This window comes from Mustela nigripes, chromosome 8 (assembly GCF_022355385.1).
Source record: "Mustela nigripes isolate SB6536 chromosome 8, MUSNIG.SB6536, whole genome shotgun sequence".
Lineage (NCBI taxonomy): Eukaryota > Metazoa > Chordata > Mammalia > Carnivora > Mustelidae > Mustela > Mustela nigripes.
This window is the reverse complement of record NC_081564.1, coordinates 46,775,125-46,795,758: the sequence shown is the minus strand read 5'-3', so window position 1 is coordinate 46,795,758 and position 20,634 is coordinate 46,775,125. Positions and strand designations below refer to the sequence as shown.

At 34.2% G+C, this 20,634-nt stretch overlaps 1 protein-coding gene across 4 annotated transcripts in view; it reads left to right on the top strand.

Moving 5' to 3' along the window:
• SS18 (SS18 subunit of BAF chromatin remodeling complex) overlaps positions 1-17,254 on the top strand; it is a 96,200-nt gene extending 78,946 nt beyond the window's left edge. For 3 of the 4 annotated variants that reach the window (XM_059409387.1, XM_059409388.1, XM_059409389.1), the window contains one exon: positions 15,472-17,254. In XM_059409387.1, coding sequence (XP_059265370.1) covers positions 15,472-15,498 — 27 coding nt within the window. In that variant the 3' untranslated portion in view covers positions 15,499-17,254. Of the gene's footprint in view, positions 1-10,115; positions 10,186-15,471 lie in introns of all 4 variants that reach the window. The other variant, XR_009405983.1, reaches the window with a different exon arrangement.
• Positions 17,255-20,634: the final 3,380 nt, after the last annotated feature.

The following is a 20,634-nucleotide window of genomic DNA, read 5'->3' as shown; positions in this document are numbered from 1 at the left end:
GAAGGAGTAAAACAGACATGGTTCTTATGGCTGGTGGAGCAATCTTTTTAAAAAAGATTTTATTTATTTATTTATTTGGAGTGAAGGGAGGGGCAGAGGGGGAGAGAGAGAGACTGTCCAGTAGACTCTGCTGAGCGTGGAGTCTGATGCAGGGCTCAAGCCCACAAGTCCGACATCATGATCTGAGCTGAAATCAGGTGTCAGGTGCTTGACTGACTGAGCCACCCAGGCACCCTTCTGTACCAGTGAAGTATCTTGGTCTTTCTTGACTTTACTTTTGATATATTTGACGTGTGTTCCTATTTTCATTCTTGAATGGTTTTGTTTAACTTCTAACTACTGTGCTTTTTAAAATTTAACACTTCCAGTAATTCCTTCTTTATTTTTTTCATTTGTTTCTCATCTTTTATCCAAATATCAATCCTTGGCTTGGTGTTTTTCTTGGTCTCTCTATTCATCCCATCTTATATTTTCAGTACCCTCAGACTACCCTTCAGCTCCATTTTTTTCAGCTGTGTATGGAACATCTCTCTTTGGATGTCTTGCTATTTCCCTCAACTTGAGCATGTCATGGACTAAACTAGCCATATTCTCTCTAAATGATGTGTTTCTAAATCCCTGAAGCTTGTTAGTCATTAAGTAAATGTTTCTTGAGAAATATTTGTATGCCAAATACCTAAAATTGGGGTACATTGGGAAATAAGATAAACATAAGTTCTGTCTTTGTGAACTTAAGTCTAGACAAATAAACAAATGTTATAATATAGTATGAGAGGTACTTGGGTGAAGAAAGGCAAGATTTTTGTGGAAGTGAGCTCCTAATGTAGATGATAGAAAAAATGTTCTTTGGGAAGTATTGTATTAGTGTGAGGGCCCAGGGATGAATAGGTATTAGATAAGTAGACATAGAGGAGGGAAGGATATTCTAGTCAGAATGAAGTGCATTCCTAAAGGACTAGCATTGAGATGTGTGGTAGAATAAAACAGAAGCATGGGGAGGGAGAGGCAAGATTGGAGAGAAAAGTTAAGGATTAGATTAGAAAGACTCTTACAAGCCATATTAGGGGACTTGGACTTTATCCTGACATCATTTGGAGCCTATAAAAGGTTTTAAATGATGTGTATAAAATATTAGCTATGTGTGGTACTTGGTACACATATATGATATTATGTGTGGTATGTAGTATATATGATAGACATATGATATACTACCATTTTTATTATAATTAGTCCACCCCCTGAACTACTTGGGAATTTGGGATGGTACTGTAGATAAAGACCCATGGTGTTTAGGTAGATGCCAGCCACATTTCCTTTCCCACTAGAAAAGGCTATGAGGGGGCACCTGGATGGCTCAGTGGGTTAAAGCCTCTGCCTTCAGCTCAGGGCATGATCCCAGGGTCCTGGGATCAAGCCCTGCATCAGGCTTTCTGCTCAGCAGGGAGCCTGCTTCCCCTCCTCTCTCTCCCTGTCTGCCTCTCTGCCTACTTGTGATCTCTCTGTCAAATAAATGAATAAAATCTTAAAAAAAAAAAAGTCTATGAGGAGGGACCAACTTAGCTACTCTAGTGTTAGTCTGTCCACATTTATCAAGGGTTTTTACCTTATCTATATCCCCCAACCCAAACACTTGTTGGTCTCTTCATTTTAGGGGAGGTATTAGATAGTGTTAGTATTAGACAGATAGACTTATTAGATAGATAGAAGCATTAGATATTAGATAGTATCTTCAAGATAGTGAAGGATTAGAAAACTGATACAGATTCTTAAATCCAATAGTAATATAATTATCGTGGTGGTTTAGGCAGATGATTCTTAGAGCAGTGTGCATGATGAACTAAAAGAGGGGAAAAATTGAGAGAGAAATCATTGCTAGAGGCTGTTGCTTCTCTATTATTTTTTTCTATCTCAGAAATAGCTGCTTGATTCTTTCAGTTCCATAGTCTAAAAAGCTCGAGTCATCCTGGCTCCCCTCTTTTTTGTAAATCAAGTATCTTGTCAACCAGCAATTCTCATCACCTTTTCCTTCAGAATTTATCCAGTATCTAGCTGTTTTTTACAACCTCTTGCTCTTACCCAAGTCAAAGTTATAACTGTCACTCACTTGGACTATTGCAATTATCTTCCTTCTTGTTCTTCCTGCTTTCATTGTAGCTCCGCTATAGAATATGCTCCACATAGGACCCAGAATGATCTTTTAAAAACATTTTAAAATATTTAAAATTTTAAAAATGATCTTTTTTAAAAAAAGATGCTTTTAAAAAAATTTATTTATTTGATGGAGAGAGAGAGCAAAGGGCCATAAGCAGGGAGAGTGGCAGCAGTAGAGGGAGAAGCAGGCTTCCCCCACCCCCCCGGAACAGGGAGCCCAATGTAGGACTCAATCCCAGGAGCCTGGGATCATGACCTGAGTTGAAGGCAATTGCTTAACTAATTGAGCCACCCAGGCATCCCAAAAACATTAGTTGCTTTTTTTTTTTTTTTTTTTAAAGATTTTACTTATTTATTTGACAGAGATCACAAGTAGGCAGAGAGGCAGGCAGAGAGAGAGGGGGGGAAGCAGGCTCCCTGTGGAGCAGAGAGCCTGATGCGGGGCTCGATCCCAGGACCCTGGGAATCATGACTGAGCCGAAGGCAGAGGCTTTAACCCACTGAGCCACCCAGGTGCCCCTTTTAAAGCCACAGCTCAAAGCCCTGTGGTGACTTCAGTCTTATAGTGAAAGCTAGATCTTTTTTTTTTTTTTTTTTAAGATTTTATTTATTTATTTGAGAGGAGAGAGACAGTGAGAGAGAGAGCATGAGCGAGGAGAAGGTCAGAGGGAGAAGCAGACTCCCCATGGAGCTGGGAGCCCGATGCGGGACTCCATCCCGGGACTCCGGGATCATGACCAGAGCCGAAGGCAGTCGTCCAACCAACTGAGCCACCCAGGCGTCCCGTGAAAGCTAGATCTTATAATGACCTACAGAGCCCTACATGCCTTGTGCCCCCCTCACCTGTCCCACCACCTCATCTCTGTTTATAGCTGCCCTCATTTAGTTTGCTTCAGTCACCGTGGCTTGTTTGCTGTTCCCATACAGATCAATTATATTTCTCCCTGTTCACTGCACCCTTTATTGCCCAAACTCTTCCCCAATAACTTGCAATGTGTGGGTTCCTCACTTACTTCCAGTTTCTGCTCTGATGTCTCACCATGTCATATCAAGAAGTCCTTCACAGTCTACCTATTTAAAATAGTAACATCCTTGGACCCCTTGGTGGCTCAGTCGGTTGAACGTCCGATTCTTGATTTCAGCTCAGGTTATGATCTCAGGGTTGTGAGATCAAGCCCCACGTCGAGCACCTAGCTGGTGCCCTCTCTCTAAAATAAATAAATAAATATTTAAAAATAGTAACATCCTCCATTGCCTTGCTTTGCAGTAGGCCCCCCCTTACCCACAAAGGATACATTCTAGTTCCCTCAGTAAATACCCAAAACTACAGTTCCCTCAGTAAATACCCAAAACTACTCTGTATATACCATGTTTTTCTTATGTATATATATTTATGATAAAATTTGATTTATGAATTAGGTATAGTAAGAAATTAGCAGCAATAAAGAATAATAAAAACAATTATAACAATATACTATAATAAAAGTTATACAAATGTGGTCTTTCTCAAAATATTTTTTACTGTATTGTATTCACCTTTCTTATGATGATGTGGGCTGATAAAATGCCTATGTGCTAAGGTGAAGTGAGGGGAGTGACATAGACATTATGTTGTAGTGTTCGGCTGCTCTTGACCTTCTGAAGATGTGTCAGGAAGATCTTCTACTATTGGACCACAGCTGACCACTGGTAAATGAAACTACAGAAAGCAAAAGCAAAACCATGGATAAGGAGGGGACTATTGTATTTTGCCACCCTTCTGTATTTAGACAACTTTATTGAAGTGTTATTGATGTGCCAGAAAATGCACATATTAAAAGTGTACTATTTGATATTTTTTGATGGGTCAGTCTTTTCAGTTTTACCTATTTCTAACAACGATGTATAATGATAGGTCATTATGCTTTTCATTTTTACATCCCAAAGGACAGGTGATAGTGACTTATCATGTACTTCTTTTCCATCTGTATATCTTTTCTGAAATGTCTGATCAAATCTTTTGCTTATTTTAAAATTCAGTTCCTTATTTTCTTGCTGTTGAGTATTGAGAGGTCTTTCTGTATTGTACATACAGGTCCTTTATCAGGTATATAGTGTGCAAATATTTTTATCCAATATATAGCTTCTCTTTTCATTCTTTCAGCATTTTCTTTTGAAGAGAGGAACTTTAAAATTTTTATGAAGTCCTATTTATCAACTTTTTCTTTTGTAGATCATGCTTTTGATATTATATGTAGGAAATCTTTACCTAATTCAGAGTCACAAAGATTTTCTCCTCATTCTTTATTTTAGAAGCATTATATTTTTAACTTTACATTTAAATCTATAATCATTTTAAGTTAATTTTTGTAGGAAGCATAAATTGGAGTTTGTATTTTTGTTTTCAAATGGATAGCTGATTTTCTGAGCACCATTTGTTGAAAAGACTGTCCTTTCTCTACTGAATTGCCTTTGAACCTTTGCTGAAAATCATAAATATGTCCGTTTCTGGATTGATCTATTTATTAGTCTTTATGTCAATACCTCTTTATTACTATAGTTTTATAGTAAGTTGTGAAATTAGGTGTTGTTAGTTTTCCAACTTTGTTCTTTTTCAGAGTTGTTTAGGCATATTTTTTTTTTAAGATTTTTTTTGTTGTTATTTGAACAGAGAACACAAGTAGGCAGAGGGGTAGGCAGAGAGAGAGAGAGGAGGAGCAGGTTCCCTGCTGAGCAGAGACCCCGATGCGGGGCTTGATCCCAGGATCCTGGGATTATGACCTTAGCCAAAGGCAGAGGCTTTAACCCACTGGGCCACCCAGGTGCCCCACTACTGTAAATTAATTTCAATTTATAGTTGTTAATTGCTATATATAAAAGTGTACTTATTTTTATTTTTTAAAAGATTTTATTTATTTGAGAGAGAATGAGAGAGAGTGAGCATGAGAGGGGGAAGTTCAGAGGGAGAAGCAGACCTCCTGCTGAGCAGGGAACCTGATCTGGGACTCGATCCCAGGACCCTGGGATCATGACCGGAGCCTAAGGCAGACACTTAACTCACTGAGCCACCTAGGCATCCTTTTTGAAGGAGCCTTCTTCAGTTTTCTTGAAGGATTTGTGTAAAGTTGTTATTATTCCTTTTAAAATGTTTGGTACTATTTATCAGTGAAGCTATTTGAGCCTGGATTTTCTTTGCAGGAAGGTCTTGTTTTTTTTTTTTTTTAATTTTTATTTTTTTATTTTTATTTTTTATAAACATATAATATATTTTTTATTTTTTATAAAATAAATAATTTTTTATAAAATATTATATTTTTTATTTTTTATAAACATATATTTTTATCCCCAGGGGTACAGGTCTGTGAATCTGTAGGAAGATTTTTAATTACAAATTTATTTTCTTTATTAGACATAGGCATATTCAGGTTATCTGTTTTTTCTTGAGGAGATATTTGTATTTTTTTTAAAGATTTATTTATTTATTTATTTATTTCTTTGAATGAGAGAGAGCACAAAAGGCAGAGTGGCAGGGAGAGGGAGAAGCAGGCTCCCCAATGAGCAGGGAGGCTGATGTGGGGCTCAATCCCAGGACCCTGGGATCATGACCTGAGCTGAAGGCAGCTGCTTAATCGACTGAGCCACCAGGTGCCCCTGTATTTTTTTTTTTTTTTAAGATTTTATTTATTTATTTATTTGAGAGAAAGAGAGAAATAGAAAGAGCATGAGAGGTAGAAGGTCAGAGGAAGAAGCAGACTCCCTGCTGAGCAGGGAGCCCAATGTGGTACTTGATTCAGGGACTCTGGGATCATGACCTGAGCTGAAGGCAGTTGCTTAACCAACTGAGCCACTGAGGTGCCTGAGATATTTGTATTTATTAAGGGATTTATCCATTTCATTTGTTGTGTTGAATGATTCCCTTTTTATCCTTTTTAGTATCTCTAGTATCAATAGTGATCTCTCTTCCATTTCTGATATTGGTAATGTGTATCCACTCTCTCTTTTTTTTTTCCTCCCAAGTAATTTGGCTGCCTGTTTTATGTACTTCCATTGGTCTTCTCAGAGAGCCAGCTTTTTTTTTTTTTTTATAGATTTCCCCCCTCCCCCTGCCCCACCTCTGTTTGTTTTTCTTTTTTTCCTTGATTTCTGCCCTCTTCATTATTATTTCTTTTCTCCTGCTTGCTTTGGGTTTCATTTGTTCTTCTTTTCCGATTTCCTAAGGGTAATAGCTGAATTCCCATTCATAAAAGAACCACCCTCCTTCGTAATTTAGGTGTTGATTGCTGTAAGTTCCCCTCTATGTACTTCTTTTAACTGTTTAGTGCACAGATTTTTTTATGTTGTATTTTTATTAACAGTCAGTTGAAAATATTTTCTGATTTTGCTTTTGATTTCTTCTTTGATCCAAGTGTTATTTAGAAGTATATGATTTAGTTTTTAAATATTAGGAGATTTTCCAGATATTTTGCTCTCACTGATTTCTCATTTAATTCCATCATCATAATTCTATCAACATACGTTTATTGAGACTTATTACTTTATGGCCCACAATATGGTCTGTGAGGATGTTCTGTAAACGTTAGATCAAGTTGGTTGATAGTGTTCAAGTCTCCTATATCTTAGCTGATTTTCTTTCTGCTCTATTAGTTATTTAAAAAAACACATTAGATCTCTGGCTATAATTGTGTGTTTGTCTATTTTTCCTTGCAGTTCTGTCCATTTTTGCTTCGTGAATCTTAGTGCTACCTTTTTAAGGTTTTTACATTTTTAGGAATTTTATGTCTTAATTTATTCCTTTACTATTATGAAATAACTTCCTTTTCCATGATAATATTCTTTGCTCTGCGATCCTTTTGGTGTTAATATAGCCACACCAACTTTCTTTGGATTATTGATAGAACTACATATCTTTTTTTACCCTTTTATTACTAGTTTTTTTAAGATTTTAGTTTTAAGTAATCTGCATCCAACGTGGGGCTCATATGTACAACCCCAAAATCAAGAGTTTCAACTTGATTACCAACTGAGCCAGGCAGGTACCCCTTATCCCTTTATTTTTAACATATTGGTGTTTTCTTATGTTTAAATTGTATTTCATGAAGGCAGCATTTGTGAAGTCTTGCTTTTTTATCCAGTATGACAATCTGCCTTTTAATGGAGGGGCTTTGAACATTGTGTTTTTTTATGTGATTGTGGATTTGACTGAATCTATCATCTTGATTTTTACCCCTTTTTTGTACGTTATTTTCTTTTTCTGTCTTATTTTGAACTTTTCTCCTCCTTAAAAAAAACTACATTTACTGATAAAATTCACATGCCATTCAATTAACTCAGCCATTTTAGAGTATACCATTCATTGGGATTTTTTTTTTTTTTAAGTTTGTTCATTTTTCTCTAAACATCCAGCCCTAGGAAACAAGTAGTTTACTTTCAGTCTGTATAGATTTTCTTACTCTGGATATTTGAGATACATGGAGTTGTGCCATAGGTGGTATTTTGTGATTGGCTTCTTTCACTCAGTGTGATGTTTTCAAGGTTCACCCATTTTGTAGCATATTTTAGGTAATAATATACCACCTATGTGTAAAGCCTTTCAATAGTTTACTTCCATTTTGTCTCAACTTTTGTGCTATTATTGTAATTTTGTTTGTACATGTTATAAACTATTGCATATGGAATTTATTTTGTTTTTTAAAAAAGCAGTTATCCTTTAAAGATACTTAAATAATAAGAAAAAATCTTATATATTTACTATTTCTGGTACTCTTGATGCCTATGGTAGATTCATAGTTCCATCTGGTATCATTTTCCTTTGTGTGAAGGAAAGGAAATTGTTTCTAATATTTATTGTAACACAGGCCTTCAGTTCATGTATGTTTGAGATAGTGTTTATTTCTCTTCCATTATTAAAAAATATTTATTCTTGGTATAGAATTCTCTTTTTGTTTATTTGTTTTGTTTTTGTTTTGTTTTGCATTTTTACTTTCAACACTTTAAAAAATGTGGCTCCACTGTCTTCTTGCTTATATTGTTTCCAAGGAGACATCTGCTGTTACTCTTCTCTTTCTTTTCTGGTAGTTGGTATTTCTTTTTTTGGCTGTTTTTTTTTGAGATTTTTTCCCTTTGTGAAATTGTTTGGCTGTTTTTTCTGCATAGGGTTCACATATCTTTTTGGATTTCTGGCTTTATGGTTTTCATCAAATTTGGAAAAATTCTGACAAAGTATTTTTCCTTTTCTTATCCCTATATCCCTTTCTTTCCAGTTACATGATTAGTTAACTCTAATTACATTTATATTTGACTCCTTAAACTTGCATCATAGTTCACTGATACTTTGTTTTTTATTTTCCTTTTTTGTTGTTGTTTTATTTTGAGTAGTTTCTTCTGCTGTGTCTTAAAGTTCACTAATGTTTTCTTGTTCATTGTTTTATCTGCTTTTGATCCATTCCCAGGTATTTTTCATTTCTAGAATTTCATTTTGGGGTTTTTTCCTAGAATTTCAATTTGGGTCTTCCATGTCTCTGCCTAAATTTTTGAATATGTGTAATGCAGGTATGATAACTATTTTAATATCCTTTTCTGATAATTCTTAACATCTGGATCAGTTTTGATTGATTTTTTTTTCTTTTCATTATGGGCCATTTTTCTCATTCTTTGTATGCATGATGTTTGATTATATGCCAGATATTATGAATGCCACTTTTACTTTGTTGGGTGGTGGATACATATGTATTCTTAGAAATATTCTTGAGCTTTGTTTTGGAATGCAGTTAAGTAATGTAGACATATCTTGATCTTCTGGGGATTGCTTTTAAGGTTTTTAGGCAGGACCAAAGCAGTGTTTAGTCCTCTGCTAAGTATTCCTGCTAAGTAACTTCGAGTACTCAACCCAATGCCCTTGAATTGTGAGATTTTTCACTCTGACTGGTAGGAATGTGCACTATTTCTGTTTCTTTAAGAGTGCCAAGTATTGCTTCTTCTAATTCTTTTGGTTGTTTCTACTTGCATTTGCATATCAGTACTACACTGAGTATTCAAGAGAGTTCCTTTGCAGAGCTGTACAGTTCTCTTTCTATGCATTTCTCTCCTTTCTAGTACTCTGTCCTGTGAACTCTAGCCCCTGTTTTCTCTCCAGACTTTAAGCTTTTTGTCTTTAATTCAGATGCAGGCTTAGTTCCACTCCACACACTGCAGTGTAGAGACTTCTTGGTACAGTAAAATGTATAACCAGAGGGCTCACTTCATTTGTTTCATTTCTCAAATTGCTGTTCTTCATTACCTTGTGTCCTGAATGCGAACATTTCATATGTTTTGAGTGGTTTTGGGGCAAATCCATCTTGACTGGAAAGCATGTTTTAATTTTTTTTAAATAGGCTTTATTGTTTTGAGCAGTTTTAGGTTCAGAACAAAATAGAGCACTAAGTACAGAGAGTTTTCATATAAATCCTACCCATAAATATTTATAGCCTCTCCTGCTATCAGCATCCCAGAGTGGTCCGTTTGTCATAATCAGTGAACTCAGACTGAAGAGATCATTATCACCCCAAGTCTATAGCGTCCATTAGGGTTCACTCTTGGTGTTGTACATTTTGACAAATGTATAATGACATGTATTGACCATTATAGTATCATATAGAATTGTTTCATTGCCCTAAAAATCCTCTGTGCTCCTCTATTTATCTCTCTCTCCCCCCTAACCCCTGGCAAACAATGATCTTTTTACTGTCTTCATATTTTTGCCTTTTCTGAAATGTCGTATACTTGGAATCATGTAGTACGTAGCCTTTTCATTTCACTGGCATTTCACTTAGTAATATGCATTTAAGTCCTTCTCATGGCTTGATAGCATATTTCTTTTTAGTGCTGAGTAATACTCCATTGTCTGGATGTACTGAAGTCTGTTTTTCCATTCGTTTTTTGAAAGATATCTTGGTTGCTTCCAAATTTTGGCAATTATGAATAAAACTGCTATAAACTTCCATGTGCAGGTTTTTGTGTGGGCATAAATTTTCAACTCATTTGGATAAAAACCAAGGAGCACGCTTGCTGGATTATATGGTAAGAGTCTATTTAGTTTTGTGAGAATCTGCCAAACTGTCTTCCATATTGGCTGTCGTATTTTGCATTCTCAGCAACAATCTCATTCTACATCCTTGCCAGCATTTGGTGTGGTTAGTGTTCAGAATCTTGGCGATTCTAATCTTGGTAGTGGTATCTAATTGTTTTAATTTGCATTTCCCTAATAACATGATGTGGACATCTTTTCATACACTTACTTGACATCTTTATATCTTTAGTGAGATGTCAGTTCAGATCTTGGCCCATATTTTAATTGGGTTGTTTGTTTTCTTATTGTTGGATTTTTAGAGTTTTTTGTATATTTTGTATAACAGTCCTTATCAGATGTGCCTTTTGTAAATATTGTATTGTCTTCATGGCTTGTTTTCTCATTCCTTTGACATCGTCTTCTGCAGAGTACAAAAGTTTACTTTTAATGAAGTCCATCTTATCAGTTATTTCTTTCATGGATTATGCCTTGGGAATTGTATCTAAAAAGTCATTACCAAATTCAAATTACCTAGTTTTCTTCTGTGTTATCGTCTACGAGTTTTATTCTTGTGTATTTTCCATTTAGGTCTGTGGTCCAGTTTGAGTTAATTCTGTGAAGGGTTGAGGATCTCTGTCTTGTTTTCACTTTTTTGCCTGTGGATATCCAGTTGTTCTAGCACCATTTGTTGAAAAGACTCTTTGCTCCATTGCATTACCTTTGCTTCTTTGTCAAAGATCAGTTTATTACAGTTATGTGGCTTTATTTCTGGGCTCTCTTTAATGTTCTATTGATCTGTTTTTCTGTTCTTTCACCAGTACCAACCACGCTGTCTTGATTGCTGTAGCTTTATAGTAAGTCTTAAAGTCAGAACTATCAGTCCTCTGGCTTTGTTCTTCTTCAATATTGTGTGGCTATCCTGGGTCTTCTACCTCTTGCTGTAAATGTTAGAATCAATCTGTCAGTGACCACAAATAACTTGTTGAGATTTTGATTGGGATTGTGTTGAATCTTTAAATTACATAAGGAAAAATTGACATTTTAACAATATTGATTTTCTTATCCATGAACATGTAACATTTCTCCATTTATTTAGTTTATAAAAATTTTTTATCAGTTTTTTAGTTTGTCTCATGTACATTTTATACATATTTTGTTAGATTTATACCCAATTTTCATTTTTGTGTTAGTATAAATGGTAGTGTTTTTAATTTCAAATTCCAGTTGTTCATTGCGGGCATACAGGTAGGTGATTGACTTTTGTATGTTAACTTGTATCCTGTAACTTTGCTTATCAGTTTCAAAGATTTTTTTGTTGTTGTTGAATCTTTGGGGTTTTCTACCTAGATAGTCCTATCATCTGCATGTTTCTTTTTCTTACTGCATAAGCTAGGAATTCTAGTACAGTGTTTGTAAAGGGGTGGTAAGAAGGGGACATCCTTGCCTGTTACTCATTTTAGAGGAAAAGTTTCATTAGTTATGTTAAATGCTTAAATATTTCAGTGTAGCATTTATCTCCATGTAATAGATTATGTATTATTTATTGTCATACTCTCTTCCCCTAGAATGTCAGTCCTTTAAAGACATCACCACTTCTGTTTTCTTACCACTGTTGAGTTTCCATCACCTAGTAGAACATAGCAATTAGCAGTAAATATTGATCAAAAAATAAAGTATAAATAAGTGAATAAATAAAGGCCTTTACTTCCTAAAATTTGAATGGTGCTCATAAGAATACTGAAAGAAATCCCTAAAAAGTATTGTGACAGAATAATTTTAAGACTTTTGTATGATTGGATAAATGAAAGAAAGAAATTGAAAGATGATTGGTATTGCTCAGGTTCCTAGGCTAGGGATGACTCTTTATTCTGTACACTCTCCTTCGACAATCTCATTTACTCACATGGTCTCAGTTTATGGTGATGTTGACTCCCAGATCTCTATATGAAGTCTGACTCTCGCTTCTCAAAATTAGATACCTACTGGACATCTCCAGTTAGATGTCTTGGTTCAGCATAACCAAAACAAATTCACAATTTTTCTACCCAAACTTCCTCCTCCTTTCTGTTTTCTCTGTCCAAGAGAAGTATTATCATCAAGTAGAATGCCAAATGCCGCTTTAGATTTCTAGGTTTTCTCCCTCCATTTAACACACGACAGAATCTGTTAACCCTTTTTCCTAACATGTTTTTAAATCCATCCAGTTCTCTGAAATCACTGTCTTACCTTTATTGAGACCATCAACATCTTCTAGGTTCATCACAGCAGGATCCTTCTATCCTTCTACGCTGTCTTGCTTCCTTTCTCATTCATTCTTTACACCCTAGTCAGAGGAATTTTGTAATTTAAAAAAACAAAAAAATTGAAGCAACAGACATAGAGAAGCTGAGGTTTTAGAGAGTCGGAGTGATTTGCCCAAGATGATAGAGCCAAGAAGTGGAGTTGGCTGGCAAATTCTGAGCAACTAGAGCCTGTAGTGACTGACTAGAACATACTTTCTCAAGCTGCCTCCAGTAATATCAGTGAGTACTTGAGTATTATAGAGCATTTTCAGGTGTTCTTCTTTTTGAGGCGGAGATTATAATTACTCTTATTTGTTAGATGAGAAAATCAAGAAAGGAAGGATAAGTAACTTTCTCAAGGATAAGAAGCTGTTAAGTGGTAGAGTTAATGCTAGAAGTTGGTTTCTGGCTCCCAAACCCATACTTTTAATTCTGGAATTTGCTAATGGTTACAGATATACAGTACACTTTTTTGGGCTTGAGATTTGATTGGGTTGCAGTACTGTGATCAAGTCTGGGTCAACTTTTTTTAATTCTCATCTCAATCTCATCTTGTATAAAATGGAGATGGTATTTACTATATAGGTTGTAGATGGGCACAAAACATTTATTAGTGTCTGACACATGGTAAGGTCTTAGTTATTGAGATACAGAGATTGCTATATTGCTATGTATTGAGATTGCTATTATTATTAGCCACACTTTCTTTCTGTTACGTCAGGCTCTGTGTTACCAAGTAATAGCATCTGCTATACTATATTATTGTATATTCCTTTTTATTGTCCACTTAAGTGTCCTATACCTGTTTTTCCAACATGCCTTTACTTTAGCTATTCCTTTATTTGAAGCGCCTCATTTTCTTTTTTCTGCTATTCAGAGTTTTACTGTTTTCTTAAGGTTTCCACCCTCTCTCAAATATTTTTCTAATTATTTTAGTTGTGTTTATCTTTTCATTTCTGAACTCTTGTAGAACTGCTGTAATTGTACTTTATTTATTTCTAAGTTTGACCTTCCCTGTTTTTCAAATTTATTATAGTGATGAGCATGTATTTGCTCCGTAAATGGTTATAATTGCTTGAATATAGTATTTGGCAGACATTATCTAAGAAGTCTTATGTGTGAGTGCTGGGCACTCTTCAGTACTTGGGGCCTCAGGATGGATAAGCCCTAGTGCCTACCTTCCCTACCCTCAAGTAATTCATAATATAGTAGATAAATTATAGCTTATATTTATATAGCACAGCAGTTCTTAACTTCTCTTCTGTTTTCACATCATTCATAATATGTGCAAGTCACTTTCATCATTAATATCACATTATACACATTTACTAGGGGAGCATTTCCCTCCAGCATTGAGGCTTACTTATTTATAATATTTAAAAATTTTTAAAAGTCCTTCCTGATGTCCTCTCTTATTTAAGTGTCCTAACAAACAGATGAGGTAGGAATTAATGTAGCCGTGAATGGAAAGAAAATTGAGATCTAGAGATGGAGACATCAGAGTCACACCTTTTAAGTGTGAAAAAAATGAGTCTCAAGGATCTTTTTTAGACTCAGTTGGAAAGATAACAGTTGAGTTGGGACTTAGATTACCTAAATACTGAAGCTGAGTTTTAGCAATTGAGTAAGAAGTTCCTGATGCTAAGCATTGACTTATATTTCTTATTTTAAACTTTGTTTTATAGCAGTCTGTACACAAAAAAAAAAGAGGAGTATCATGGATCGTCGTGTATCTTATCAACCAACTTCAACAATTATCAACAGTTTGCTAATGCTGTTTTATATACCCCAAGCTACCTTTTTTAAGAGAATTTTAAAGCAAATTCTAGATTTGATACTCTACCCATAAATATTTCAAGATGAGCACTGACTTTAAATTTTGTTGAATTTACCTATGGAAAGTACATTAATATTTTTTAAATGCCTTAATTCTCTTTATAATTTATTATTCAATTAGATATATAGTGGTGTTTAATAGATTTTCAAAAATATATATTTATTTGGATGGAAATGTAAAGTTTTAGGGTGTTATTTCTTAAGGCTTAGAAGTAGTTCAATTCTAGAATACTTTCTTGATATAAAATGATTAATATGACTTGGAGGGGGAAATTTTATCCAAAAGAAACAGTTAGCTGATTATGTGCTTCCTGTGAATACTGTTTTTTGAAAATAGGTGCTTTTAGGAACATCTTTTTTAAACACATCTAAGAAATCTTTCTTAACTATGTATTTTCTAGTAGGCTTTTCTTCTGCCATTCTTTTTCTTTTTCAGAGGAAGAGCTATTTCTTCTCTTCTCCAAAATCTAACCCTAACAGCTGTATACTAGACATTATTTACCTCCCTTGTAGAATTTCTGCTACTTCATTTATCTGTACTCTCTTTGTCTTTTCCATCCTGCCGGCCCACAGGCCTTCAAGTCTATCTTATTAAAAGCAACAAAAACAAAACAAACTTCTCTTGATTTTATGTACCAGCTGCCTGTCTGAATGCCTTTGCTGACACTTTGTTGGCCTCAGGGAAAAGCCCAGCTCCTTTAGTATGGATGGAAGGTTCTTTTCCCTTTATCTTCCAGGCATCTTTCCATCCTTGCTACTGATTTCAAATACTATTGATGTTAATTTGTAATAGCAATTAATAATAAGCTAAACAGTCACAAAGTTGTTACACTATCTCTTAATTAATACACAGTACATACCACAGCAGGATTTAGAACCAGAACTCACTCATTCTTGCTCAATTCATTCAATAAAATTTACCAAACACTTAAATTCCTACTTTGTGAAAGATACTATTCTAGTTTCAAAGATTCTGAAATCCATTTGCATTGAATGTAATATCAGAAGAAGTTACAGAGTTACTATGTACTTAAATATGTAACAGTTTTGTTTGTTGTCAGTGAAGTCACTTTTGTGGTATGCCAGTGCTAAGATTTAAGAAAATTTTCTGTGCCTAGCTATTATGGTCAAACTATGCTCAAACCATTATCTAATTATATTTTTAAATTTATCTTTTAGGGACAGTATGGAAATTACCAGCAGTGAAAAAGTACTCACATTCCAATAGCCAGTATCTATTAGCAGCCATATTGTCACCTCAGCACTGTGGACACCTCTGTATGAAGAGATTCTTCCATTCCATCTAGTTTTTGGAAAAACCTTGTGGATAAGTGGCTGTTTCCTCAGTAAGCAGCCTTTGTGGCTTAGTTGTAAAGGCTTTAGTAGCTAAAAAATACTCTTGATTTCACATTTCTACTCTAGATGGCAACATTGGACAGAAAATACAATGACATAACCAATTTGCAATGATTTGGGAACTGTGTTTCAAATGGACTGTTACAGACTGAAAGGTGTGAACAGCTTTGTATGTTTATGAAGGTTAAGGGAATTTAATACTTTTCCACAGATTCTTTTGTAAGGGGAAGAGGGAAATGTACACTTTTTACAGCAGCAATATTTTGTATATTATGTTTATTTCATGTGGTGAATATGCAAGGCGGTACACTACGCATTGGACAGAATCCGAAATCCTCTGTTAAAATGTGGATTGGAGCATGGTGGATGCTTGATTGTGTTGGTCTCAAAATGGTGTACTATAAAAGATAAAGGTGAGGGAGAAGACAAAGCACACCATATGTCCACTGTTATGTTCTTTAGAGGAAATTCAGATCCCTTTTATCTGTTAGATAATCAAGGGCACTGTGATAGTTTTGAGTAAAAAGACATTTTTTTAAAAGCTTTCCAGTTTTGTGGATTAAAACCTTTTTATAAAGATCATTTATAATACAGTTTTAAAATGTGAGGCAATAAGAATTATTTCATGTGGGATCTGAAGAATCTTGGTAGCAGTTTCATGTAAATGAAGTGGTAATTCTCTCCAAAAATAGCAATAACTGAAAATGGAAGTGTTAATTTTACTTTGAGTAATCAGGGAACTTAGTAAGTAATATCAAAGCATTTTTAAAATAATATCAGAGAGGAGTCAACATTGATCTAGTAATTTTATTTTTTAACATTAGAAGGGCAGTTGGTTTATATAATAGAATAGTTCAGGAGACTTTACAAACCTTTATTTCAACTTCCTTCCCTGGAAATAATAACATTTATAAAAGGACACTCTTAAATTTTGCCCTTTTTATTTTGGTTAACGTAACACAAAGAGATGTTTAGGAAAATGCTTATTGATGAGGTTTATTCTGGTCTATATTAAAAGCATAGAGGTTGCATTCTAGATCACTTTGTTCATTAGCGTGGCATATTTAATCATATTTGAGACTGTCCTGTGCCTGATTATTTTAGCTAAATTCAGGGATATTGCATTGGGCAGGAAATCATGCATTGAAAAGTTTATAACCACAATTATTTAAGCATAATCTGAAAACATCTAGCCCAAAGGTAAGTTGCTATTTTCATCACAGTTGCCTATGCCCAGGGAATAAGATGTATTCTTTATAATTGAATTGGTTTTTCCCACTTCTAACTGGAAACAAAACAGAAGGGGTGCCATAAATTTGAATACGTAAAATGTACTGTTCTCAACATACTGTAATCAAAAGGAGGAATTTTAATGTGTTTCTGTGTGTGTATGAGAGAGTGTGTGTGTGTTTTAAGGTCTGAATAGAGTTTTTTTGAACTTGGTCAGTAGAAAATGGACATCAAGTTTGAACAGATAAAGCATGGACAGCCTTATTGTGATTGAAAATGCTTATAGGTTCTGTGCCAATTTTCCACCACTGTGTACTTTGTTGCTATTTAAAACTGTATCAACTCTAACGGAAGAATAAATTATTTGTGATTTTAATTTTCTCATTTGTTTCTTTAAATTAGATCTCTTTGACTCTCTTGTTTTGTCTGGAGACTTAGCTGTGGGTTTTTTATATAAGTTAGTCTGGTATAAGCAGACTATATTTGTATTCTAGGACTTTATCAAAATTCTCTTGCCATGCCCAAGTTAATTAGAATTAACTGTTCAGTAATCAGCATGTTGTGTGGGCTGTTTGTTATAGAATTCTTTCTCTGAAAATGAAGTCCATGAGGCTATAATCAAGATGACTGAATTAGATAAATGAGTTGAGGAGACAAAATTGTACTGAACCCAACCTGGTGTAGATATGTTATCTCATTTGAAATAAGCTCAACTGACATTAAGAAATAATTTGTCTTGCCAACCCATCTTCTGTTGTCTTATTCTCCTTTTAATGGAAACTAAAATTGCAATTTTAATAAGCAGAATTTCCTCCAGGACTTTCTTCCTAGAGACTAGTGCATTTGCAAGGTTTAATTGTTTTATAACAGTCCTATTTCGTAAAAGTTTTTAATTGGTGGTGACAAAAATTACCTTACTCCTTTGATACCTAGTAAGAAGACTGACTATACCGGGAGCTTTCTACCAAATTTGACATCCCTGCATAGACTGTATTTCCCAAAACTGAAGTTATTATTTTATCAAAATGTATTATAATGAAGAAATATCATGCCATCCTATAAAATTCTGGAAACAAAAGGTTACTAAAAAATGAGTCTGGTAATTATTGATCAACATTTTGAAATACTTAACTGTACTAGTGTAGTTGTTTAGGAATATATTAGCATTATTCTGTAGAACTGCGGTGGCACATTGTTTTTGGCACATGTTTTTTGTTTTTAATTTTTTTAGTGGAATACTCTAACAGAAGCCAAAGTAGCGAGGATATTACAGTGGGCCCCATGGACAATTAACCTAACTTGGGTAACTAGTTCACTTAGAAGCCATGGCTAATCTTTTTTTTTTTTTTTTCCATGGCTAATCTTGTGTTATCTATACACCAACCCACAAATGGAAGCAAACACTACATCCTTGAATTATTTCACTGAGTACCTCTAAGTACATTTGACCCTTGAATAATATGGGTTTTAACTGCATGGGTCCCCTTACATGTGGATTTTTTTTGATAAATGTAGTACTGAGTTATAAATTGAATTTTTTCTTCTTTATGATTTTCTTAACAGTTTCTTTTCTCTAGCTTACTTTATTGTAAACTACAGTATATAATACATATACAAAATACGATCAACTGTTTATGTTATTGGTAAGGCTTCTGGTCAGCAGGAGGCCATTAGTAGCTATGTTTTTGGTGAATAAAAAGTTATACGTGGATTTTCGACTGTGGTAGCCAGTTGGTGCCCCTAACTCCTTTGTTTTTCAAGGGAGTTAACTATACTATTTTAAAAACACTTTGGTACCAGGACTCTTCCTGCTCTTGAAATTTTGTAATTTCAGTATTCCTGATTAGAAACCATCTCAAAATTTGTATGAATAAACCACTGCTCTTTCTTTTACTTAAAAAAGTAATTTGTGTTAAATAATTAAGACAGTAGCAAAAACAGATTACATGAAAAGTGAACATGCTCCATAATTTCATCTCTTAGTTAATGGTTGTTAAAAGGTTTGATACATTCCTTCCAACTTGATTTTAAACACATAAGCCATTTCAACAAAAATGGAATTATATACTAGCCATACTATTTTGTAACTTCCTTTTCTTTTTTTTTTAATGTTAGAAATATCTTGAATGCTCCCTATTCTGTGTTGTTCTTAATTTTTTTTATATTGGGAAAACAAAGCTTTCATAAGCGATCTGCCAGAGGTTTGTTTTTTTTTGTTTTTAATTTTTGTTTTTGTTTTTGGTATGCTTGTTGAGATATTTCTATTTGGTAAAATTTGATTAGGTGTAAAGCTATGTACATTTTAAAAAATATCCTCCTAAGAAAATAAATCCTGGCCAGCACCAGAATATTAGCCTTGTTAATTTTTACAGTTGTATTAGGCTTTAAAAAGTGCTATTTTAGGATTAAATTTTAATTACATTTGATTTATTTGTGATTGTGAACATCTTTTCAAATGCTTAACGACACTTCACTAGTTTTAGATGCAAAATGCCTCTTTAATGTCCTTTGTTCATTTTTCTTTTGGGATGTTTACTGTGTAAGAGAGGAAATAATATAAATACATATGTACTAATATATATAATTATATATAGTTCTCTATGCAAATATTAATCTTGTGTTTTCTGTATGTTGCACATCTCCTCAGTCTGTTCATTATTTATTAACTTAGATTATGATGTCTTTTACTGTATTTAAGTTTTAAGATTTCACATATTCAATTTCATAGCTTCTTGCAACCTCCCTGACTTGGGAATTTATTTTAAAAAATTTCCTTTTTTGCTTCCATTTTTCTAAAATTTGATTGTACCTGGTAAGGTTTAGAGCAATAACTTTTTTCCTATGTGGATAACTGGTTGTTTCAATATTACTTATTGAATAAACCAACTACTTTGAGATGTCACCATATTCTGTTTATTTAAAACACTAATTATAATTAAGACATGTTTGATTTAATGGCATTTCAAAGACTAGTTAGACTCACCTAAGTGCAGTTTTGTTGGCATAAAGTTGTGGGTCCTCTCTGTTTTATTTTTGGGTGGGGTTTTTTTGGATTTTTTTTGTTTGCTTTATTTTAAAGATTTTATTTATTTATTTCACAGAGATCACAAATAGGCAGAGAGGCAGGCAGAGAAAGAGGGGGGGAAGCAGGCTCCCTGCTCAGCAGGGAGCCCAATGCAGGACTCGATCCCAGGACCCTGAGATTAGGACCTGAGCCGAAGGCAGAGGCTTAACCACTGAGCCACCCAGGTGCCCCTGTTTGTTTTGTTTTAGATAAGGTGTGGTGTTTTTTTATGGAATAAGAATTAACCATAAATGTATAAACAGTGACTGGCTTCATAACAGTAAGAGAATTACTGAAATGTGATTTGATTTTGTATAGAATTACCAGAACCTCTTGGAGTTTTTGCTTGTTTGTAGTTTTCAAGTTGTTTAATTTTTTTTATACCTTACTAATTAATTACCTCTATAGATGTCCCAAAGTATTTCAGTTTGGTTACTAAAAAGGTAAGAAATCAAGATAATTTTTTTTTTAATTTTTAAAACTCCCAAGTCTCAGAAATGACAATGCAATATAATTTTCATTAATTCAATAAAGATTACACATGAGATGATCATAAATTTTATTGCTTAATCTGGGAAACTTTTGGTAATGAAAAGAGGATATTATATACATATATGTATTTATATGTACATAGGCATAAATATATATGTGCATGTGGTTTATATACTTGTACATACATGGAGATAAATATA